Below are 26,021 nucleotides of genomic sequence, written 5' to 3' on the forward strand. Positions count from 1 at the left end.
GGCACCGCGTCCCCAGGGGCCGCCTCAGCCGAGCAACTTCACACGACGCCTCCGGCTCGTTCTCGGCGAGGTGTCTCCGCGTTCCGCTCTCTCGGGAGCAGGTCCCGTCGCCGTCCGGGTCCGCGCAGCCGCTTCCAGGCCTCGACCTCGGAAGTGCTCGTAGGGAAGGGCGTGGAGAAGGAGAGGCGAAGGCGGCGCCACTGTCGTCGTCGTCTGTGGCTCCCGCCTCTGTTGCTCCGCCGCCTTCGTTCTCCCCGGCCTTCTCCTGCAGGGGGCAGCGGACCACGAGAGCGGGCGCCGAAAAGAGCGGCCTACCTGGGAACGGGCCCTCCTCCTCCTCAGTAACATAAACGCCTTTAAAAAAAAGAAAAGAAAGGCCGAATCCGCTCGTTATGCAGAACGGAGAGGCGGAATTCTGGACCACTTCCCTCGGACCGAGGAATAATGTCGGAATGCCTCCGTGTAAAGGAAAAAAACAGAAGCAAAACACGCACACTTACGTTGAATCGAGTGAATTAGGTCACGGATTTTATAGCATAGCCCGTTCCCTGAGGCGCCGGTTGGTTTCACACAAGGGGATTGTAAAGCCGGGGAAGAGTAAAAGTTTGCGCCGCATTTTGCAGCCTAGAATTCCTTACCAGCGCATTCTGCACAATTTGCTAAAAGAAAACGGCCGGCAGCATGGCTTGAGGCATGCCCGGAGACTGAAGTGCTTATAATGTTGTTTAAAAGAAGCAGCAGCAGTTCATAGTGCAATCAAATGCGTGTCTCCCCACAAGTAAGCCTTACTGAATTCAATAGGGGTTACTCCCAAAAAATAGACGTTCAGTTGAATTCAATGGGGTTTACTTAGGAGTGGTGGTGGTGGTGGTGGTGTTTAGTGGTGTCCGACTCTTCGTGACCCCATGGACCAGAGCACGGCAGGCCCTCCTGTCTTCCACTGCCTCCCGCAGTTTGGTCAAACTCATACTTGGGAGTAGACATACCTATAATTGCAATTTGTTCTCTTGCACGGGGTAGAAGATGCAGCTTGACAGTACAGGTACAAACACAGATGCAAACTGTCAGCCTGCTGATTTTCTTTCACACAACCTAAACACCTACTGCTAAATCACATAACTGCTAAATCTGTTGATGTTGTACCCAAATTCACTGCTTGAACATTATTTTCAATTAAAAAATGAGCTATGGACAACTTAGTACCCCTCCTGTTTCCAAAGCAGATGTAGAACAGACCAAATGAACAGAACATACAAGAGGGCCTTCGGCAATGTATGTTGTGTGTGCATACTGACTGATCCTTGTTCAAGAATAAAAGTGTTTCATATACTTAAAAGCAGTATTATCTCCGAAATGTTGGAACAGGAACTAACCCAGGGTTTGTGTTTCCTTTGGAAATGAGACACAGTGGAGATTGTGGTGTCTTTATGATATATGGCTTGTTTGCAACCTGAGCCTACAGTAAAAGGGTTCAAAGCATTAAGCTCCAAGCGGGTACTGTTTCTCTCATGGCAGTGGATCCAAACTGCCAGATCCCACCAACTCATTCTTCCTCCAGCTTGCAAAAAAACACAACTATCTTTCTCTCAAGCTCTGCTTTTTGTGCATAGCTGTCAAGTGCCCCTTATTTGAAGGGACAGTCCCTTATTCCAGCGCCATGTCCTGCTGCTGTCCCTTATTGATGGATGTCCCTTAAATGTCCCTTAAATGATGTCCTTTAAATTTCAAAGGAATGTTGCTTGGCTGTGTTGCTCACCCAATAAGAAGTCTAAGAACGACTGGGGGGGGGGGTAGAGCTTGCATGCCTTGTGTGTGGCTAGTTAATGCAAGCTGAGGGGTTTTTTGAATGCTGGACGCCATTTTGTTGCACGTGCTGCTGCAAACTTTGCAGTGCAAAGCCAGGCTGGGGAGCCATCTTAAGTTGAGGCTGCATAGGCCTTGTGGTGCATGTGATTCAGATTCTATTCAGTTGAATCTCTGGTTACAAAGTTGGTTGGACAGTGTTCTCAAAGCTACCCAGCATGAGTTTGACCAGACTGCAGGAGGACAGGAAGACTGGAGTGCCTGGAACAGGTGAGGCTGCAGGTCCCTTATTTTGGCTGCTGGTCCCTTATTTTCAAGGCTGCTGGTCCCTTATTTTCAAATCTGTAAGTTGACAGCTATGTTTTTGTGTCTGCTAACTCTCAGCTTAGGGTGGGACTCCATGCATGGTTACATGTATGTTAAATACTTGTTATATTAAATACTTTGAATACTCTAAATAATAATGGAGGTGCTAAGTATTATTATTATTATGTTTCAGTGAAGTTCGTGTTACAGGCAGACACAAATTAGAAAACATCTCTTTGAATCTGTAGTTTACTAAACATGAATTACACATCAAGTATTTCTTCACAAGGCATGCTGTTATCAGGTAAGAGTCTTACTTCACAACTGAATAGCTGCTCTTTTTCCTGAGCTTACATGCAGTATTGGAAAAACATTAAAAACTGTATTGAGGAGGAGAAAGGAAACAAGCAGGTGTGGGAAGAGTTAAGCACTTCATTCCTGTCAATCAGTTATTTCCTGCAATAGTTCCTGTGTCCCTGCATTTCACTTACAAAGAAAGCACACATGTTCTCAGCCCTGTTCTTGATAATGTGGTGTTCCACCCTCACATACAAAGGTATAGAATGGCTATGGCTCTGTTCCTTAATTGTTTCCCACAACTGTTTCCCCACCTTCAAACCACTTGAGGAACAGTTTGGCTCCTATTTTGTCACTAATATTGCACTGCCTATTGTTTCGGGAAGAGTGTGTGATAAAGTCAGAGTGGCAGCAGAGAAACTTTATATATTTAAGGTACTCAGGTATATGAACTTTCAGGATTTGTGAAAAATGCCTCTTACTGGGAGCAAAAACAAAGACGTTTGGTATGGAACAGAACTCCATTTGCTACAGATCTAGCTAACTTTGTCCATGGCTTCTCCCAAGTTAGCTGTTCTGTATGAAATCGCTATGCTATGTGTGCCTCACTCACATTTTACAGGTAGTGGTTGTCTACCCAAGACCATCACCCATTTGTAACCCTCTCAATGCTTGTTTCATCTCTTTACTTAACACAGAAGGTCTGAGATGTTGTTGGAGAAGGACAGATGGGTAACACCATATTTACAGGAGCAGATAACCACCTGAAAAGTATTGCTAAGGGTGTTTTTTTCAGAGGCATGATTTTGACATGGGCAGTGATGTGTCCATACCTCATCACACACACAGTATAACCATCCTTCCTAATTGTGGGCACTGTTTGATAAAGCCATAAAAAGGCAGAGTTACTGTAAACACTTTTCCAGCTATAATTTGAAATATATTAAAATATTAGCAAAGTACTGCTTAAATTAGGAATAGCCAATGTGATGCGCTCTAGATTTTGTTGGGACTGCAGCTTCCCTCATCCCTTACCAGCATGGCCAGTGCCCAGGGATGATGGGAGCTGCAGTCCCCAAAACACGCAAAAGACCCCTGGATTGAATGAAAAGGTGTTACAGCACTATAAAATGAAGAGCAAAAATATTTTTAATCATGTGTCATTCCTACTTAAACACTTCCAATTCAAAATGAATGTGGAAAGACTTTTTAAAAAATTCATGGGCAGTAATGGGTAAACACAAATAGATAAGCACTTGGTGGTAAATTAGGGTGGAGATGATTGGCCCTCCAATCATCTACTGTTGGAAATTGTAGTCCATCCATATCTGTAGGCTCATCACTGTGCTAAATAAATAATTCTTTAATAAATTATCACCTGATATTAATATAATTTTTAATTGCTGCTCAGGGGAGCTGAACCATCTCCACCTACAGCAGCTACATCATGCTTCCCGGTGTGGAGTGAACACAGCAGGATGAACATAGAGAAAATGTGTGATATCCCTAATTAGTATGGAAATGCAATTGCAATTCTGTTTGTAGAAGAGAGCAATGATTTATTCACTCCTAGGAACCACCTGTTTGGAAACAGTCAATGTTTACATAGTTCAATCCTCTGTTTCCAGTAGTAAAAGCATTTTTTCTGCCTATATGCTGTTCAGGATGTTCATTTCAGTGTGCTCAATTTGTCTCTGGTTTTGGAAGTGCTAATACTTATAGATTTGGTTCTTGGATCTGGTCCTAAACGTTATGTAGGATTACAACACATGCTTCAGCAGAGCCAGTTAACATTACAAAATCTCTTTTCACAAACTGCCATTGTAATGTGTTAAGCTCTAAGCCCTCTAAGGTTCAGGTTAAGTACTAAGGGAACTAATGAGCACTGGGTTTTAAGTTCTGTACCTTTGTGGGAATTTGACAGCTTACACAACCATTGGCTTTGATAGAATTGTAAATTCATACCTTCTTCTGAGAGAAGGCTGATAGGGAGATTGTTCTTAGGCATACAGTTTCTTGAAAATGTAATCTACAGTTTTGTTTTTTAAGTGCTTTTTTAAGTATCCTATCTTTCCACACCACTTTCATTTTAGGAAATGCCAGCTCTTTAGTTGATGAATTTGTAGCAAACAACATGTCACTCTCTGCTAATTGCTTGGAAGATGATTTAATCAACATTGCTTTTGAAGTTTGCAACACTAAAGAAACAGGTACGTTTGATGCTTTTCTAGATCTTATTCCGATGAGCAACTGGGTGTGTAGAGTCAGTGAAAGTTTGTACATTTATTTGTAACCTTTCAATAAAACTTATCCAGCCTTTCCTTATAACGTTTGCAATGTAAAATCTATGAAAATCACTGCTTCTTCCCTGCCCTCCTGCTTTTTAAATAACAGAAGGTGTACCTGCATATGCTTTTATAAAGTATTTGGAGGATATGACTGGGCATAGCCTTGAGAATGGTAAACTGCTCACGCTCTACAACATGCTGGACCCGAAAAGGCAAAATGTTCTTGTTGACAGAGAAACATTTCATGAAACTATGAAAGAATGGATAGCCATATGCTGTCAAGATTGGTAAGTGAAAGTCCATTTTACTCTTCTCTGCTTTCCCCTTCGCTTTAATTGAGATACAATTTGATATAATTTCTAAAATGCAGAAGCAGTGGCAACAAGGCTTTTATTTCTTGTACTCTGTTCTTCATTCTTGGTCTCTGACTGCTTTGGGGCAAAGCTGGAAGCCTGCATAGTCTACAGGGTATGTAATGGGACCAGAAGTAGAATGGTAAAGCTATTGCTCATTACATTGTTTCACACTGACCAAGCCCCTTTATGCACACACCTTAAGTAGTGGAGCTACATGTTATGAAGCACATGGGTTACTTAGATTATCTTAAGATTTACTTTTAAACTGCAGTTACAAATGTACAGGATAATGTATTTGCATTGTAATTGTAATATGGGGGCAGAAAAATTGCCGAGGAGAATTGCTGAAGAGCACATCTGGTTCCTCAAAAATGCCACAGTTTTGGCTAGGTTTCCTAAGATGGCTTTCTTCGAACTGGGCTCTGACTCCAGAATAAGTCTTAACTGTAAGGGAAAATAGCCTTGGATGGTGGCGGAGGGGGTGTTTGTATTTGAGAAAGTGGAAACTGATAAAAGAACTGTTGAGCACTGCCTCCCTGCTACAAGTTCTTTCCCGCAAATCACCTCAGTCTCTACTTACAGGTTAATCAGCAGGTGCGTGTTTGAGAAACTGTTTTATAAGACATGGGTTCTGCTATGTTATTTATTTCATTTATTGTCTTTTTCTTTAGTATAGGTTGTTTTTTTAAAAAATCTATTAAGGACACATTTTGCTTATGAAAGACACACATGGATAGGGAGACAATAGGGGTTGGATGGTGTATAGTACAACCAGTGCTTTTTTTGCACCTGGAGCTTAGTTCTGGCACCCCTCAGGTGGGTGCCATTGCCATTATAAGAGAACCTATTTTTCTAGAAAAAAATAGCACTGAGTACAACTCTGAGGTAGAATTCTTTGATTCTGTTTTGCTCCCTGCTGTTGACTTTCAGACTCATGTACTGTATGATTCCCAAGCACTCAGGTATGAAAAATTGGATTGATTGTTGCCTAGGGAGACAAACAGAGGAGTAATTTTATAGATAACATGGGCATTCTGTCTCTCCATATATTACCTCTCTGTTCTGCTGGATATAAATAAGGATGAAGCTGAAGCCAAATGTTCTCCTCTTAATTTTTTGACTTCACTATTAAGGTGACTAGGAAATGCATCCCTAATATAGTGCTGACAGCTAAAACTGGAAATTCTTACTGTCAATTTCTGCTTAGCCTTTATCACTAGCTACTTGTGGAGAAGATCTTAGGCACTTAGAGACAGTTTGAAGTGCAATCCCTAGATCATTGTTAATACAAATAAGATTTTGGTCAAAATATTACTTCACAATATTTTATCACATTAATTCTAGGGTTTCTCTGTGAATTCTGCTTAATATAATGAAGTTGTTTGCATAAATTCAGTAAAAGAATTTTGCAAGTTCTTGAAAAATCAACGTTACCATTACCAAATGTCTTCAGGTGGCTTAAGAACAGCTTTTTTTTTTAACCTAGCATTTCAGAAACGGAAGTTGACAAGTTCACTACTACCACTAACAGAAATTTGCATTGCAATGGTGAGTAGGTGGATGGCTTACTTCTCCAGTCATGCATTATTCTTCACAAATGTTGGTGCTATTTCTGTTAAAAGCAAAATCAATCATGACTTATTTCACTGACTACTACGGATGCAGTGTTTGTGTCAGGTCCTGTCTACAGTGGTACCTCGGTTTACAGACATTTACAGACATTTCAGGTTACAGACTCCGCTAACCCAGAAATAGTACCTTGGGTTAAGAACTTTGCTTCAGGATGAGAACAGAAATCGCGCAGTGGCGGTGCAGCGGCAGTGGGGGCCCCCATTAGCTAAAGTGGTACCTCAGGTTAAGAACAGTTTCAGGTTAAGAACCTATCTCCAGAATGAATTAAGTTCTTAACCTGAGGTACCACTGTATCTGGAATTGGCCTTGTGGGCTGTCCTGGGGAATTTGTAAGGAAATTATCCAGGAGAAGCTGTAAGCCTATGCTTAATAAAGGACAATTGCCACTACTACTGTCATTAACTTGAAGGGCATTACCCAGCACAGTTTTGGTCTAGTGAATGTGGATAGAATGGGGGTGTGAAGGACAGAATGTTGAATGTAGGCAGTGGAGATCTGGATTCAGTTCCCCACTAAGTCTTACTCAGTGGCCTAAGCTACTTCAGAGGATTGTTGTGAGGTTAAAATGGGATAACATCAAAGTGCACCTTCTGTTTTTCATGCGATGATTGTATTGGATTTTTATTTAAAGAAAATTAGATATGCTTAAGCTCAGCTGCCTCAAGTATGCCTAACACTTGCATTACGGTCAACATCTACACATTCATTTTATGTGCCTACTTCTCACAGGTTTGTGTTACAGTGTTCCCAAAAGCTAGCTTGAAACAACCGATGTCGCCAACACAATGTTGATACGTATTGCAAAACAACATTTAATACAACACCCTTTCCCCCCTTGAACAGATATGATGTCCTTCTTATCTGATGAAGATGCTGAGATATATGAAGGAAGACCTGGAGATTCTGAAATGGACATTTCCAAGTAATGTTTATGAATATGAAAGTTGAAGGAATTCAGCTGTGTACATTCCGTGGTGTTGCTGTTTACATTGCAAGAGGGGCAACACCATTGCCTCTTTCAACGCAGTGGGCATAACTCAATGCCCTCCTATTAGATTTTATCAGCTATGATGGTTGGGGTCAAAAGGACACGTTGTTGATCTTACCACCACAATCCTGTCCACAATCCTGGCTGAAACAACTGAATCCTACTAGGTATAATTTGATGGTGGTCCAGGGACCTCCAATGGACCTGAACTAATTGTGGCATCAAGTTTAGCACAGATCTGGGTGATTTTGCCCGTAAAGTGGTTCACAAATCTCTGACAGCAGGCTACTGACTGATGGTTTTTTGGGGTGGGGGGGTGGGGCTGGTCAATGATAGCACTCTGGCCTGGACCAGCTGGTTTACCACTCTAAACAATGAATTGCTGGGCAATTTACTGAGGATGTTACAGAGACAGAGTATTAGACCCCTGCAGGGAGGTTGAGTCATAGCCAATCCGAACCTCACTAGTGAATGATATATCCATGACGGTGGGGCAATATTCACCCACTGATTTTTCTCAGTGCGCTCTGTAGCAAAAACCTGGGACATTATCTGTGGTATGCATTGGGTGCATGATGTATTGAGACAGCTCCATGGTTGCCATGGCTGCCAGGAAGTCCTGAAATGGCCCACATAGGGCAGCATCAACATAGATACTGATGACCCTCAGAACTAATGTCCTGGGATTCTCCAACATTACCCCTCCACCATCTCAGTGAGAAAAGTTGTAGGGCTGCAAGACAGATGTCACTCAAACTAGAACCCTGTTCTGTGTCTGGCTCCCAGCACCAAGTACAAACTATCACACCCAGGTCCCAGATGGTCTGGCCTTCTGGTGAGAATGATGGGATTCTTATGGATCACTGCCATGCCCCCTCCCTATCCCTCCAACCTTGACTGGCATGGCACTGAATAACCAGGCATGCAAAGCTATGTAAAGTCAGCCCTACCTCCCCAGGTCTCTGTAACACACCAGATTGGGTACCTCACCCATGATCAAATAATGGATGAGAATTGTTTTATTAGACTGACCTGGCATTAAGTAATACTGGATGGGAGGGCAGGCCAGCATGCTACCGAAGTCTGTGTTGGGGGAAGGCTGAGCAAGGCAACAGGTGTCAAGCATCTACTCCCTACTTTTCTATGACAATATTGCCTATTCCTTGTTCCATTCCTCCCACGCCCCAGGACCTTAGCAATAGCTGCTTCCTGAATCTCCCTCACCTTCTGTCTGTGCTAAAGGCACATTATGCTGTTGCTGGTTTTTTTCCTCTGCCCCAAGGCCACTGTTCAACATCAGTGGGAGAGCTCAGTATCATATTACCACCCACCGAGCATCCTGCATATGTACCCTCCAATGGTTTCCATGTTTTCACCAGATTGCCATTCCCCAGTAGTCTATCTCTCACCAAGAGGCTGGGTGAGGCACATACACATCTGACAAGTTTTTCCTGGCTCTTGCCCAGGAATCAATCCAATCAGTAATCAAATATTTTGCAGGTTAAACGCAAAGGCTTGGACAAGCAAGTATTGGCATGATTATTCCTCAGGTTCTGTTCATGTCATCCCAGCTAGGATGGGGACACTGGATCAGGGTGGGTGGATAATAAGTACACATTAGATTAGCACTTAATGACTTGTAAACCTGCCAAAGGTTATAAACTGAGGGAAAGGTGTCTTAATACTAAAGGCCTACATTTTAATTTATTAAGGACTTTCGACTTAAACAGCAGCGTTGAAGACTTAAAATACATGAATCAGAAAATGACTGCACAATTACTGGGAATGCAGAAAGTAATGGAGTTGTCTGAGGAATCCTATCTGCAATTGACAGATGATATTGTAGAGCTGAGAGACAGACTGGCAAGGTATTATTTTCTAAGTGTGTGTGCGTATATATACTCTCTCCTTTTCTCATTTTTGGAAGCACTGTTTGAAAGCATGTTGTTATGACTGCGCTGCCAGTGTACAGAAAGGTCAACTCACAGATCCAACTTCTTGAATGGATCGCTTTAAGAGAAGTATTTAGATAGATTGGTGGGTGGGTAAGAAACAGGACCAACCTGACACAGCCTGTTCTTCTGATCAATACTCACATGTAGTTTAAAAACCAACAAGTCTAGGTGGTGCTGGGCTCCATTTTCCAAAGCAGTGCCTTTTCTGACTTTATAAGTAGTCAGTATTAATGTTCTATTTAGCTTGCAACCTATTCCTATGCATGTTTAACTGGAGGTTTCTCCAAGTAGGTTCTGTGGGACTTTCCAGGCAAGTGGCCACATTGGGAATTTCGTAAAGATGCTGTTGGGTGTGTAGCATAATACCAAATGGATGCTTTGGGAGTAAGGCATAATGGCTGCCACATCTAAAGGAGCAAAAAATTTAAAAAGAACACAACCACAAAATGCTGCAGCCATGCCCCTCTCCCATTATCCCTTCCTCAGTGGTAGAAAAATACACCTGTATCAGCTGCCACTATGCTTGCTCACAGAGAGAAGTTATTTTCATTTCTCCTCTGTTCAGAACAGATGTGAGGCTGGGTGTCCAATCCTGGCATCCAATGAAATGTGGGCATGTTTGAAGGGCATTCAGGACAGTAGAGACTGAGCTAGTGAAAACAGGAACTGAGTGGGAACCTTATTGTGGCTTTTTGAAGCAATGTTTACCAGGACCTTCTGTGGGTGCTATACTGGTGGGACAACCCTGATGTAACTTGTTGGTTCATCTTTAATAATAATAATAATAATAATAATAATAATAATAATAATAATAAAAATTTTTATTTATATCCCGCCCTCCCCAGCCGAAGCCGGGCTCAGGGCGGCTAACAACAATCAAAATAGTTCAACATTCTAAAACATTCATTATAAAATTAATTAAATCAAATTAAAATCAAATTAATGGCAACCATCAAGCAAAATTTTGTGCAGATTGCCAGAGGAGGGGGTCAGGCTGCGCCCTGACAAAAGGCCTGGTGGAACAGCTCTGTCTTGCAGGCCCTGCGGAAGGATGTCAGGTCCTGCAGGGCCCTAGTCTCTTGTGACAGAGCGTTCCACCAGATTGGAGCCGCGGCCGAGAAGGCCCTGGCTCTAGTTGAGGCCAGCCTAACCTCTCTGAGGCCTGGGATCTTTAGGGTGTTTTTATTTGCAGACCGTAAATTTCTCTGTGGGACATACCAGGAGAGGCGGTCCCGTAGGTACGAGGGTCCTAGGCCGTATAGGGCTTTAAAGGTTAAAACCAGCACCTTAAACCTGATCCTGTACTCCACCGGGAGCCAGTGCAGCTGGTACAGCACTGGATGGATATGATCTCGCAGCGAAGACCCCGTAAGGAGTCTCGCCGCGGCATTCTGCACCCGCTGGAGTTTCTGGGTCAGTCTCAAGGGCAGCCCCACGTAGAGCGAGTTACAATAATCCAGTCTGGAGGTGACCGTCGCATGGATCACAGTGGCTAGGTCAGGGCGAGAGAGATAAGGAGCCAACTGCTTAGCCTGGCGGAGATGAAAAAATGCCGCCTTTGTTATAGCTGTAATCTGCGCCTCCATAGAGAGGGAGGTATCGAAGATTACACCCAAACTCTTCACGGACGATGCTGGCACTAATTGCACCCCCGCAAGAGACGGGAGTTGCCCCCTCAATCCCATATCGCTCCGTCCGTTTTTACTGCTTTTGTGCCTTGTCCTGCTTGTGAACTTTGCTGCTGCTTAAGAGCTTTCTAAAGACTCTACTGAAATGTATATAACCTTTTTTTTAAAAGCATGCAGAAGCCTTTAGAAAACTACAAATACATATGGCGTGAACTTGAAGACACCAAGAATAAAATGGCAAGCTTGCATGAAGAGAATGGTGTGATCCGTAAATGTGTCGCAAGTCTGGTATTTAACAGCTCATTTTTTACTGAGGTTGCTGCTTTGAGAGAGATAATGAATTCATTAGTAGTTGACATTTTGACCCTAATATGTTCAGAACTTTATTTTATTTTTAAATGGTCTTGCCAATAATCTGAACATCATCAAGTATAAATTCAAAAAACGCTATTTTTCAAACTCATGCGTTGTTCACATGCACTTTGATCCTGATATCTGGAATTGGCTGCCAATGACTCCCTGCTAGTTGTATGCTTTGCAGTAAACCCAAGTTTGCTGCTATGTAATGAGTGAAATGACTGCGGGTTTGAATGTAGAGTGCTTCAAATGATTTGATGGTAATCTGGCCTTTTACCCACTGTCCATGAGCATCCATGTATTGGTGTTTTTATGGGTACTTTATTGTGCTTGAGAGCCAAGGCTTAAGAAACCAGATTGCAGAAAGGCCTTTGGACAAGCACGAGACCCTTACCATATAATTTATGGTGCCTTCAAACCCAGAAGCCAGCCATTGTGAGTGGCATTTTGAGCCCCTTACACTTGAGGCCAAGTGTTGTTCACTCTGGCTTATCCATCATGCTTATACAATCACCAGACTAGCTGCCGGGGGCTGCAGGGGCAGCTTCTACTGTGGATAAAGTAGATGGGTCCAGACCCTTGCTTCAAAGCCACCAAGAGGGCAAATCTTAATACAGTGCCCAGCAAATTGTAGCATGCAGCTGCAAGACATCACTATTGCGGGTGGAGTGTGTGTGTCCTATGCTTTAGTGTGTACACACAGCCTGTGTAGCACTTTAATATACCTCTCACACACTCATGAAAACAGGGATTTTCTAATGAAACCAGTGGTAATAACAAAAGGGCTATTTTTTCTCAACCAGCCCTGTCCATGATTGGCTACATTGTCATTTTTCCAGCCTTAAATTCAATAGGGCAGACAGACCCATCTATTCCTTACCTCCACATAAGCTTTGTGCAAGCAAATGTTCAATAAGTAGTTTGTCTGGAAGGGCCCTGAGTCTCCCCACCCCCTAATGCGTTTTCATGCACTTCCTCATTTCTTAAAACAGAAAGAAAGCGTGAAGTCCCTTGGTATAAAACTTGTTTCGCTAGAGGAGGTAAGTGCAAGGTTTCTATTTATTAATAAAACAGCTTTATGAAGATACATATCTTAATGAAAAACCTTGGCTATGTGGAAGTCTTTTTTTTATAATAGCAATAAAATTTGCCCATGGGGCATATGTACAAAGCTCCTTGCATTGAGTCAGACAAATGGTCCATCTAGCTCACCATTGTCTGTACTGACTGGTAGCAGCTCTCCAGGCTTCTGACAGAGGTCTTTCACTGGGAGATGCCAGGGATTGAAGCAGATACTCTGCCACTAATCTACGACTCTCCTGAAGAAACATCTAATATTAAAGGGGGGGGGGACTAAAGGGAGGACTACGATTTTGTTTATTCAGTATTCTATAATCTTATTTCAAACATTTATTTTACCTGGAGTTTGATTTTTATCAACATATTGCTTTTGTCTTGTTGGATCAATATCTCATATTTGTTTTGAAGACTACTCACATCTTCAATTCCTTTCAGTTGGTGATTACAGTACTAGTGAGTTAACCACCTAGGGGAAAAAACTGGTTGGCCTGAAGAGATTATCTTAACCATGTTGCTGATTTTTCAGCTGCCTTCTTTGTAAATTCTGTAGTCTGCATCTGAATGAATTTTAATCTGCCATAAATAAACAATACTTCTAGAGTATGAAGTATAACATGAACCATCTCATGGGGGATTGCAACTGAATTCTCTGTTAGAAACAATAAATCCATTTACACATATCTGCATCCTTTGTATTGTGAAGAATATACAAATTAACATATAATCCTTTTAGTAATTTGCACTAATCTATCTCTTTGGCATTAGAATGCAAAAGCCCATGAGGAAAGAAATACTTCTGTGTTTGAAGCATTATTGTTTCTGCGTTCAAGGGAACACTTTAAGAACTTTTTACAGGAAATAGTCTCTCAGAAGGATAGCATGTTTCAAGCCCTGATAGAAGAAATTGTAAGTAGTTCTATTACTGAATGTTTATTCTGGTGTTTCATATGTGGAGACTGTCAAGAAGTAAAAATGTTCAAACTCCCACCTCCTCTGCCTAACTAGGCTCAAACCTTTAATCTCTCATTCACCTCTTTTCTTAAAGGGCAGAATAACAAAGGGATTACTAAATATAGAACTGGCTTCCTCAAACTCAGCCCTCCAGATGTTTTTGAGACTACAATTCACATCATCCCTGCCCACTGGTCCTGCTAGCTAGGGATCATGGAAGTTGTAGGCCAAAAACATCTGGAGGGCCAAGTTTGAGGAAGCCTGATATAGAATGTGTATATGTCACAGTGGACTTCCAGGTAGGAGTTTATTGTAGGATTGGTGTTTTTTTATGGACTTATGTTTTTCACAGCATTCACTCAACATCATTGACATCAAAATGTCAGTTTATTCACTCCTCCTGCCCTTTAATCTGGATTTACACTTCCTATGGAAAATCTTGTTACCAAGAATCTATTTGCAATATCTGAACAAGCTATTTGCAGTATGAAGCCCCATCTGGAAGCAACCACGGTGATGTCTGTATTGAATCAAGATTTGCCTTGAATGTAAAGCAAACAAATACATTATATTTGTACAAAAATAATAAATGTGAACTAGATAATGTGTCAGAAGAGGGCAGTATTCAATTATACAATCAGAGTAGAAGCTAGTTAAGTAAAAGGTATGTGCCTTTTTGGTTATTTTCTAAGACTTAAACTTTATGGGATTGTAAAGTCTAATTTTATGACCTGTAGTTCTGATTAAACCTAGGCTGCACTTGGTCTTACAGTTATTCATGAGTCTTGTTACAGCTGATAAATTATAATCACAGGACTAAGGACTCTGTGATATGTTTCAACACCTGAAAGCATCTTTTGTTCTGTAGTTTTCTCCTGTCAAACGTCTATATCCTTATCTTTCTAGGAGCTGAAACAGAAAATGGATCACTCGCTAGTAACTGTATTACAGACATTGGCCAACTTATGCCCATTCATTGAAACTTGGAACAAAGTCCTAAAAAGATTAGAAACATTTCTGGAAGGGCCACAACTTTGGATGAAATCACCTTGGTATGTTTTGTTTTTCCTTAAATCGAGAGGCAGCAGTCTTAAGCATACTTAACTTGGAAGTAAATCCTTCTGACATTAAATGGACTTGCTTCAGGGTAACATAGATGAGCCTTGGCTGCCAGATTTTTGTACAGGAGCAAACAATGACATAATCAACAAGAGTTCAGCTGCAAAGTGAAAAAAACATTTTTGAGGCCAAATTGTGAGTGGGATGTCTGTCATGAGCTGACTGTAAATTGTCTTTTTGTGTTGGAAAATCCAATTGTTTGACTCCAGCCAAAATGAAGTAGGGGGGGGGGAATCCTTAAATCTCTCATGTTAATCTCCACTCCCTCTTTGATTGTCAAAGCTTGAACTCTGTCCTAGATAAGTGTCTAGTAGACAACCAGATGTCACCTAGTAGACAGATTTTAGAAGGAAAGTGGCAGGAGGCAGTTGTGGATGCCAAGGATAATATCACTTAGGTGTACCACAAGGTTGCCAAAATTGCTCAGGTGGAGATTTGTAGGGTTGCTGTTGTTGGCATCCGTCAGTCTCAAGGGACAATGGAGTGCGCCTCTGGGGGTGAAGTCAATTTGCTACATTAGCAGCACCAAAGTGACCTCCCTGGGATGCAAGTCTGAGCAGTGTGTTTGGAGGTCCACTCTGGAATGGTAAAATCTGGGACATTTGAAAGCCACAGGAACTAAGTTTCCTTCAGAACCAGAAGAGCACCTCAGGATGATTTGCAAGGCAATGATGGCGGGGGGGCGGGGACCACAGGGCTAAAGTTAACTAAAAGGAATCCCTGAATGAAGGCAAGATTGGTATTTCTCTTGGGGGATTGTGGGACTTATGGTAAGAAAATCATCTTGGAAGCTGTAAAAACGGAGGATCATCAGAAATAGTTAGGGTTTCATCCATTTAATCCTAGCCATGTCTACCAAGAAGTAAGTCCTCCTGAATTCAGTGGGCCTTCGTGCTAGGTAAGCAGTTAGGATTGTAGCCCTAGTTGTTCATTTTGAACAGGAAGTCACATATTTACATTATATTGCATTTATAGAACATAAAAAATAAATGGAAAAACTATATCTAATATAAGTTAGCCTGAGTGGAAGCCAGAGGGTTTCGGGTGGGGTTTTTTTAGTGTTTGAAGGCTATGATTTAGCCAAAATGGCATTTAACTCACTCCAGTTTCTCTAAGGCTTAGATAAATGCCAGCTATTTATAACTCCTAAATTTCAAAATAAAACATAATACTGTTTTAAAGATTTCAAGGCACATCTTTATAATACTTTGCTTAGCGGTGTTTGTTTCTTTTTTTAAAAAAAGAATTTAACCTTTTGGTACCTAACAAAAATAGGAAGGGAAAGGACACTAACAATAGTGAAAAGATAAATCCTGCCATCCGGGAACATCTAATCTCATGTATACATTTCACTTTCTTTAGTGGGATTGTGTTATTATCTGTGTTATGGTTTAGTTAGTGTTTAGAGAGTCTTGCATCTTTGTTTAGCGCTGGGCAAAATAAAATGGGAAAGTGAATCCTTGTTCTAAATATAACCAGGAGGCAAGTTAATAAATCAAGGTTGAATGGAGTGCACAGCCCACAGTATTAAAAGGCCATGTTTTTAAATGAGGAATTCCTTCTGTGCAAAGAATAGTCATGTGCCCATTGGAATTCCCACAGCACTAAGACAAAGGCAACTCTCTTGGCTGGAAAACATAATGGTAATATTGGTTCAGAAGCCAATGGTATCTCAACTGAATATGGGCAGCTGGCAAGTTTTATTAAATATACATAAGGAAACAACAACAACAACAATCCTAATCTTTATTGCCCCCCTTTATTTTATAGCCTTAATGTTGAACTTCATGAGGAGGAGGAATTGGGTGAAACAAATGAACAGTTGGAACAAAGCACGCTTGAAGCAGAGTTTCAAGCTTCCACAAACTATATGATGAATTGTGACAGCTGCTGCTTTGAGAGAGCGAACATAAGAACTTCCAAAGAGTACCATGGAGCCAATCTAAGCAAAAAAGCTTTGCAAAATGTAAATGCAATCACTTTCAGCAGCCAAACATTAACACAAACTCCAGAAAAAGACCAAATATTGGTACAATGTCAGACCTGGAAAAAATTGTTAGGAGGGAAAAAATGGTGGAATCCAGAAGGAAGGCTGGAAGCCATTTTGGAAATTTCTAAGATACTTGCAAATGACAAGAATACTGTGTTAGATGAAAAAAAAGAGTCATGTAAAGAGGAACATAAAATTCAGCCAGAACAGAAGAAGGGAAACCTAGCTGCCGCTATAAAACTGAAAGAATTGGTTCTTAGAATTCCCAAAGATCTCTGTGAGGGTGTATCAGAAAGCAACGTGACAATTCAATACGCCCAACAGATGATAAAAGCACTTCAGCTGTGGATTTCTGAAGGGGAAGGAAACTTTCTGTTTCAGGAAAACTCAAAAGAAACAAAGGAGAATTTTCAAATGGACAAAAGGATGCCAAACTTCACTCAGGTAGTGTATGGAATGCAAAACTTAATATAATTTGAAGCTCAATGAGCATTATAATAGCTCATTTCTGTTGCCTTCATAGGAAGATTACCCTGCTTCAGTGCACTTTATTTTCCAAGCTTCAGTTAACAAGCAGCATGCATACTGTACTCATTTAGCTCATTTAAGATTTTTAAAATCTGTACCCATAGACTATCTATAATAGCTAAACAATTTTATTAAAATAGGTGACTACATGAGGGTCCTGAAAGCAACTCTGAAGCTATTTTGAGCACATAGAAGCCAAAGCAGCCAAAGTGTGGGAATAATATCCAGTGTTAATCAGAGTAGACCTGCTACTACTACTAATAATAATTTCATTATTTATACCCCCAACGTTTGAGAGCCAAGACACATGCACGTATGAGCACAGCTTCATGGGATAGAGCTGGATAGCTCAGTTGGTTACAGCATGGTGCTGATAATGCCAAGGTGGCAGGTTTGATCCTGGGACAACTGCATATTCCTGTATTGTAGGGAGTTGGACTAGATGATCCTCAGGGTCCCTTCCAAATCTACGATTCTATGATCAATAGGAGTTCAGAAGGTTGTGGGAGAGAGGGACCAAAAAGGTCATGTGCGTTGTGTGAAGACATCCCCACCACATCTCTAATGGGAAAAACACAGTGATTTGACCTTGCTGTGTTTTAAGCTGCTAATGTGAACATACAGTTTACTTCTTTTCAGACACTATATGAAAAGGGGAAACAGGGAGCAAGCTGAAGCATGCCCAGCCTCCTCACATTAATTATAAGGTCTGAAATAGCCTTCATATGTATGTTGTGTAGAGAGCACTGTGTACACATGTAGGAGTTCTCTGCAGGGTTTGGGCAGGAAGGGGTTGATGTTTAAACTTCCTTCATTGTCCATGGTAAAGCGTGCCAGTTGGAGATTACTCAGGAGGACTGCACAGAGCTAATGCTTGGAAGATGGCACCAACAGGCCTCTTGCAGATTAATATTACAGGCGTTTTGGATAGGGAGCATTTCTTTTTCATGGTTTTGGTTGAGCTTTTCATAGTTAGAGCATATGTTTTCTCATCTCTACAGGGATAATGCAGCTTTTAATATTCAGAACTAAAATATTGTGTTTATTCAGTCTGCAGAACCAACAAACTGTGAGGACTTCAATCACAGCAGTGACAGCGTAACATTTGTTGGCATGAAAAATGAGCTACCCCATTGTTTTTCAATGGCTCATCAATGTTCAGCACATCAAGAAGACAACAATAAAATGAGTGGTAGGAGAAAACATTCCCTAGAAAACGCTAAACAGAGTGTTGTTTCCTCTCTCCCACTATGCAATTTAGCTAATAAACCTGGAAGTGTGTTATGAAATTGACTTTAAGTATTCATCAAACATTGTATCCTATATGGTACCAAACAGAAGTAAATGACATTCCTCCTTAGGGTTCCTCCAGACCCGCTATTCAGCATTTGTCTTGATGTGCTTGCTCAAAGCTTAAGTGTCAGTCTGTGTCTTTACTGAGCATTCATTCTGATTTGCTTATGAGATAGATATACAACATAGATAGATAGATATACAACATGAGATAGATATACAACGTCCTGATACGTTTGCAGTGAGGTTACACATCTTCCCATTGATAATTTGTTCTTCCCAGACTTTTCAGTGAATGTCCCTGTCACTTTCCTAACCGCAAAAAAGGGGATTTATTGTGCTAGGGTGACAGAGCATTTCAAAGCTCTTTAATTGCACCAACCTATATTTCCAATTTGTTCCTGAATCCCTCCTGCAAAATAGTGACATTTGCCCCATTAAATATTTTTGCCAAAAGCACATAGTTAAGACTGTCACTCCGTTTCATGTTTTTTCTCCTGCCAACCAGACGATATCACCCTCTCATTACTTTAACCAATGTCATTATGTTTTAATTTACCCATCCCAACAACTCAAGTATTTGCCACTGGACTTGCGGGCAACTGCCAGCTTCCTATCCTCCCCCCACTCTTAAAAGTCTATCAGATATAGAGGATTCAAAGTTGCAGTTTTTGTTAGCAAATTTATTTGTATGCAGCATCTCCATGAGCATCATTCCTGATTATTTAAATTTCAGTTGTTGAGTAGGAAGATAAGTTAAACTGTTGCTAGGTATAATCAGACTGAATTGCCTGGAGTTGTTCTGATGGGTTATGGTTGCCAGGCTATTGTTGCCTGAGATAGAGAAAAACATATGCCACATCTATACGCTTGAACGAGGATGTTCAAGGCAAGGATGGCACTGTTTCTGCAAAGTTTCATTTTTGCCCTAGCATTTATTGTGTGGTTCAACTGTATCATTTTAATAAGTATCTAATAGTACTTCTCTGTTCTCTTTGTACGAGCAGATGAAAAATACTCTGAAATGGAAAAACCTGCATTGGTAATGAAAAACAGAAAACCTAGCAAGGTAAGGAAATGAGATTATAAGAACCTTTGGTATTTTATATTTGAAATTAAGCTATATTCATGTAGGAGTTGTTTCCTCTAATGGAACAACCTGCATTTCCAGGCAAACTGGGGTTACAGCATCATACCTCATTCATTTCTTGGTGTAGTAGTTTTTAATGTATCTTAGAGCATTTCTTGGTATTGATAGTGAACAGGTATTCATTCATTCCTAGACTGAAACTAATTTATCCAATGCAATAACAACTATATTCATGACTTTCATAGTGAGATATTGAACAACATCATGATCAGCAAGCACGTCTAGCTCTAGTAAGTAGAAGCTGTCTGGCAACCCTATTGTGCTATGTGGGTAAAGCTGGGTACAGATGTAATAAACTGGAATAAACTAACAGATTCTCCAAGCTTTATTGCCTTGCCAGATAGGTTTTTGTTGGCAATGGGTGGTTTGCAGAAATTACAAGTGTATAGGTATTGACAAAATGAGGATATGTGTCTTTGGAAAAGAAAATATAATAGTTAGAACTCTTGGTGCTTGGGAACCATTGCAATCATGGGTGTAGCCAGGATTTTTGTTGGGGGATGCAGGCATTTTTTGGGGGGGCAGAATCTCAGTTAGCTATGTATTTTTATTGATTTTTATTGGTTTAGGTGGGCAACTGCCCCTCTCTGCCCCCCCCCCGGCTATGGCCATGATTGCAATGCTATAAAGGAACATGAGGTGGACACCTGGCTGAAGCTTAAGGACACGTGGGCCTAGTCAGACCTAGATGGGAAACCACCTATGTGCTTTGTATGTTACCTTGGGATTTATAATGGAAAAAAGCGAGATGTAAAATACAAACTTTCCAAATCTCAAGGGAAAGAATTTTGCAGAGGAGAATAAGAAAACTGAAATAACTTTGGAAAGTTGCATGTAAGTATGAAGGCTGAGGTTGAACTGGAGGCAACAGTCCGAGATAGTTCCTAGGAGTAAGGAGTTGTGCCAGGAAATAGGGGTTGAGGGATAAAACCACGAATAAGGACTAGAAAACCAGCAAAGCTCAGGAAGTCCGTGCTGCTTGGCCAAGGCCCAACTAGAACAGGGAGGCAACTTATGCTCCTTCCTATCCAGGAAGAGATCATGGCCAGCCTGGGTGGGTGGAGTCAACTCAGGGCTTGAGAGTACGGTATTTGATTGTCTAAATAAATGCTGCAACCTGCAGTTTGAGGACTTATTAGGCCAGCCACACGCAGATCCAAGGACTTACATGTTTCCAGGTTCAAATTTAACATTATGCTAAATGTGTAGCTAGCGACTACACCTGATATTTTAAATACAGGCATGGAGGGGTGATTTTTCCATGGAGACCACAGATGTGGGATGGGGAGGTTTAATCTTTCTATCGCAGTCACAATATGGACAAGAATCCCCCATCCCAAGCTACAAAAATTAGACAAATGAACTGGAACCTTTATTAATACATCTGATGCTCATGCTTGAGGTGGGATTGGGACTGCAGCTGGGGAAGGAAGGATTAGATTTAAATTCTCCTCATTCTGTGGACCCCATGAAAGTGAGCCTCCTTTCCCGGCACCTGCAGTTATAAGAAAACTCCCAAATATAGCTAGCCACACATTTAGCATAACATAGAGTACCCTGAGTTGCATTAGCTGGAGAGAAGGAGAGATGGAAATGGATGCAATTCTGATTTAAGTACAGTTATATTTTTAGGATCTTCCCCCGTCCCCTCCTTCATCTAGACTAAATTGCTGCATGCCACATTATTTTGTTATAGTATATTCAGGACACTGGGCAGAACCCTGTCAGTGGAAGCCCTGCGTAAAGACTCCCACTTGTACAACAGGGCATTCCCACCCCCCATATCCTCCCCGCCCCAGCCTATCCCTGCACCTCCCAAAATTGGCTCTGGCATTTCAGGAGAACCTCCAGAATAGTTTGCAGGGGGAGAGGACGTGGGATCATTCCATCTGGCAAGCTGATATGCCTGTGCAGACAGAATGTTTGTCACAGTGCAGTGTTGAATTCCATCCACTAAATGTTGCCCATTTAATGTAGGATTATAGTGTAATGCAGTTTCATCAACCTAGTTTGTTATACTCCCATACTTGTTGTCTACTTTAAAACAAATACAGTACTGTAATTCTAATTCAGTTACTCTGCTCTTATAAAATCTGACTGCAGAATTAACAACTAGTTGAACCAATTTCCAAATGATCCTTATTAAATAGCTTTTACTAATGTAAAAGCATTCAGGACTCCTCACAATTGCATTTAATACAGTTTTTAAAAGTTAGTTGTCGTTCCCCTTATTTTACTGGATTCTTGAGCTGCGTGGAATAACTTTTTGTAGTTTAACAGTTTTGGTTTTTGATGGCATGTCTCTCTTCCTTGGGGAGTAAATTCTCTTGCTAATGAACGGAGAATAGTGTTCCCCAGGCCTCTTTTGACTTTTGACTAAGAATAACATCTGTCACTACCAAGAAGCTGTGTGTAAAATTAGAATTTCTCAGGGCAGATCAAGAACAAGATTTGTTTATGCCTTGTGCTTTTAAAATAGGATGACGTTGCAGAGTTTGCTTTATTGTTAGTGTGTGTGCTCTAGGCATCAATTGGAGAGAATTGAGTATCTTCTACACCACCTATGGAAAAGAGGTTTCATTTATGACCGCAAAAACTTTCAAATATAATACCTTGTAAGAACATTACTTGATTTCTTGGTGAGAAAATTTCTTTGGAATAAAATAACTCAAATGTATCTATAAGAACTAGGCTAAGACCTGTACGAAATGAAATATTGCCCAAGAACATCTTTGAAACCTTATGCATGGCAAAAGCAGTACTGTATGTGACAAATACTTTATCCAGTCTTGGGGTACCCATGGCCAAAATGTACATGGCCAGACACTCTTGACTGTGTGGTAGAACACTGGTTTTCATACCACATTCATTATCAGTTGAAGCTGCAGTTGTGCACAGCAGGGCAGAAGCTTCAGTGGAATGTTGCGGAGGTAGTATTGTCTGCAGAAGTCCATATCTTCCTTTCCTAGGTAGTATACATTTCACAACAAAGGGCTTGGATGTTTGATTTTTTTTAAACTGAGTCTAGATATTTCTCTAAATCTATTTATTTGCAATATGTATATTCCACCTTTTAGGTGGACAATGGGCTTCCAAGTGAAAGGGTGCTGGTCCCTTACTAAGACTCTTGGGGTCGAGGAGTGATGATAGAAAATAAAAACTGCTTCTAGTGTTATAACTAAGCAAACTTGCATGTGAAAATACTTCAATTTGCTCTTGGCACATTCTGTCATTTGTTTTGAAGGTATCATGGAGAGTTTGATGCATAGTTTTATGAAACTGGACATCCCCTTTTGTCATTAGTTTTTCTGTATTGGTGGGGTTTGATTCTGTTGCTCAAGAATGGCAAAATGTCCCCCCTCCATGTCAAACACTTTCCCAATCTATGTCTAAGCGAATTCAGATGAATAGACTGCCTAAGGGCAAGCACACTTGGTCTCTGGTAGCATGGTTGTTTGAAGTGCTGTTTTTCTAGAAAAAAAAGGTGTCAGAACTCACCATGAACACTTCCCCTATTCTCTTATAATGGCAATGACAGGGATGCATTCTGGCCCCCACATTGTTTTGCCTATTCTTAAACGACCTAGGGATGCGGGTGGCGCTGTGGGTAAAACCTCAGCGCCTAGGGCTTGCCGATCGTATGGTCGGCGGTTCGAATCCCCGCGGCGGGGTGAGCTCCCGTCTTTCGGTCCCAGCTGCTGCCCACCTAGCAGTTCGAAAGCACCCCTAAGTGCAAGTAGATAAATAGGCACCGCTTTATAGCAGGAAGGTAACGGCGTTTCCATGTGCTGCGCTGGTGCTGGCTCGCCAGAACAGCTTCGTCATGCTGGCCACGTGACCCTGAAGTGTCTCCGGACAGCGCTGGCCCCCGGCCTCTTAAGTGAGATGGGCGCACAACCCTAGAGTCGGACACGACTGGCCCGTACGGGCAGGGGTACCTTTAAACGACCTAGAAGCAAGCCTAATGGACTCACACGGACACCTTCCAAAAATAGGAATGAGAAGGAACCCCTTGTTGTTATATGCGGATGATGCGGCCATCATTTCATGTTCTAGACCGGGTTTGAAATATCTGCTGAGGAAGTTTTCTGATTACTGTTTTGGAAATGGCTTATCCATTAATTACGAAAAATGAAAAAAAAATAGTATTCAGAAGAAGCTTCTCCCGACTTAAATGGGTGCTGGATGGCCATAACCTTGAACAGATTAAATACTTCAGTTATCTAGGGCTGACTTTCCATCATACAAGATCTTGGAAGTACCACTGGCAAACCTCCCTTCAAAAGGCGGAGATCACAAAGCTAGCCATACTCAGATTCTTTTTCACAAAGGGTATGTTCCAGCAAGTATGTTCTAGCAGCCTTAAGGGTTTTCAATGCAAAATCCGTTCCCCAACTCCTGTACACTGCAAATGTCTGGCATAATGGGGACCTGCCTAAGCTAGATGGCTTTCAGGCAAAATTTCTACGATCTCTGCTGCAGGTACCCAACTGTGTCCCCAACTCCATACTTCTGTTAGAAGCTGGTGAATGCCCAATTACAATTAAAGCATGGTGGGCTGCCCTAAAACATTGGCTCAGGATTGTAGTGTTTGATCTTGGGAAGGGATTATATCAACACCTGACCAATGAGGAGTTTGTCAGCAATTGGCAGAAAACCATGGCTAGAAAAGCCACATCTATGGTCACCACCCCAACTCTATTACCTGGGTTATGAAGGTGCCCTAAAGACGTTAAAGCAAAGATTATGGGATAATACACACAGTGACGTGATCCCAATGACATGCAGTCTGTAGTCCATTGGCAGTAGGAGTACAATATGGGCATGTCTTTAAGTTAACACCTTACATTAAAAACCGGACAGTACCAAATTACAGAAGGTTATTCACTAAAGCCAGACTAAACCTTTTTCCTTCCGCAGTGTTGGATGGCAGGTTGAGAGGAGTTCCCTACCAGGACAGGCTTTGCTTGTGTGCCTAAGACATCGATTCTATAAAACATATTTTGCTGCACTGTGCGAAATACAAGCAAGCCAGGGCTGGATTGCTATTACCCTTGCTGGTACCTTTCCTGGGAAAATCAGAGGCTCACTATGCCAGGTTCCTACTGGAAGACTGGACAAATGCTAGAACATTAGCAGTGACAAAGTTTTTATCAGTGGTTGCAAGAACCAATGATCCCTATCTTTAAGTCTGAACAAAACGCTTGTTTAACCTGGTGGTAGGCTGTCTGAATTGTGTATTGCTTTGTAATGATTTGTTGGATCTCTGGACCATAATAATGATTGATATAATGGCAATGACGCCCACCTGAGAATTGCCGGAACTGAGTTCTGGTGAGTTCCAGTTGAAAAAAAGCCCTGATTGTTTGTATCATCCTTCTAAGCAGTGGGGAAGATTTGGCTTGCATCTGATAACAGGTGTGTGGTTAAGATGGCTTTGTGGATTTTGGAAGAGAGATCTTGACATGACATGACCAAGAGTAGAAGCACATGGACACAATGAAGCAGTTGGTGAGACAGGCCATAGCTATAGAACCTTGGAGAGCTCCGACTGATAAGAGGGATACCCCCCCAAACCCTGACCCGCCCCCACCAGGCTTTCTGTGTGTCTCAGTTGCTTCTCATCTGCTGCATTCTGTGTGCTATTGTAGAGAAGGAGGTGCTTGGCCTCTTGGGTGAATTGAACTTGGCACGCCTAAGGATCCCAGTTCAGGCTCCATAGGTTCAAAGCTGTTATGTTTCAGGTTTTGTATCAAGACCTCCTTGTCATGTTCTTCAGCTCAAGATGCGATGGCCATGGGCTTGACTGGCTCAGTCTCTTCTCTTTCCAAACCTCAGCTATCACTCAAGGCCAGGACTATGGCAGGCGTTATTCCAGGGGTGCCAGTCATAAACATTTCCATTCTGTGTTCATAAGGTGGCTCAGTGGCCTGAGGAAAGTTGGTATCAGTGGTAATATGGTAGTAACATCATTATGTTAAGCTTGAAAGCACCAGAGCCTTTTTGGAGGAAACAGACTAGTCTTAGTAGAGATTTGTCTATTTTTATATTGTGTTTGTGTCAAGCTTCTGACATTGATTGGCTGAGCTAGTGCAATGACATGGAGCATTCAGTTGCCCAGGGAACAAAAAGAGTTTGTGGTCTAGCTTCTGTGAAGAAAGGGAATGTTGCACACAAGAACAGGGTGACATTGTAAGAGAGCACCAAGGATGCAAGAGGTAAGGAGGTTGAAGAAAGAGAGTAAACCAGGCAGTAAGATTGAGAGAGGAGTGGAAGAGGAGGAGGCTTGGGGGAAAGGGT

General features: G+C 41.7%; 1 protein-coding gene across 3 annotated transcripts in view; it reads left to right on the top strand.

Annotated features, from left to right (window-relative positions):
• Positions 1-973: 973 nt before the first annotated feature.
• Positions 974-26,021, top strand: part of IRAG1 (inositol 1,4,5-triphosphate receptor associated 1) — a 94,343-nt gene continuing 69,295 nt past the window's right edge. For 2 of the 3 annotated variants that reach the window (XM_081196545.1, XM_081196547.1), the window contains exons 1-14: positions 974-1,272; positions 2,303-2,413; positions 4,500-4,616; positions 4,801-4,981; positions 6,537-6,598; positions 7,526-7,604; positions 9,383-9,538; positions 11,424-11,541; positions 12,603-12,650; positions 13,456-13,596; positions 14,548-14,693; positions 16,531-17,194; positions 18,329-18,470; positions 19,576-19,640. In XM_081196545.1, the coding sequence (XP_081052671.1) occupies positions 2,368-2,413; positions 4,500-4,616; positions 4,801-4,981; positions 6,537-6,598; positions 7,526-7,604; positions 9,383-9,538; positions 11,424-11,541; positions 12,603-12,650; positions 13,456-13,596; positions 14,548-14,693; positions 16,531-17,194; positions 18,329-18,470; positions 19,576-19,640 (1,965 nt within the window). In that variant the 5' untranslated portion in view covers positions 974-1,272; positions 2,303-2,367. The remainder of the gene's footprint in view (positions 1,273-2,302; positions 2,414-4,499; positions 4,617-4,800; positions 4,982-6,536; positions 6,599-7,525; positions 7,605-9,382; positions 9,539-11,423; positions 11,542-12,602; positions 12,651-13,455; positions 13,597-14,547; positions 14,694-16,530; positions 17,195-18,328; positions 18,471-19,575; positions 19,641-26,021) is intronic. The other variant, XM_081196546.1, reaches the window with a different exon arrangement.

Source organism: Podarcis bocagei (genome assembly GCF_964188305.1).
Source record: "Podarcis bocagei genome assembly, chromosome: 1".
NCBI classification, from domain to species: Eukaryota; Metazoa; Chordata; class Lepidosauria; order Squamata; family Lacertidae; genus Podarcis; species Podarcis bocagei.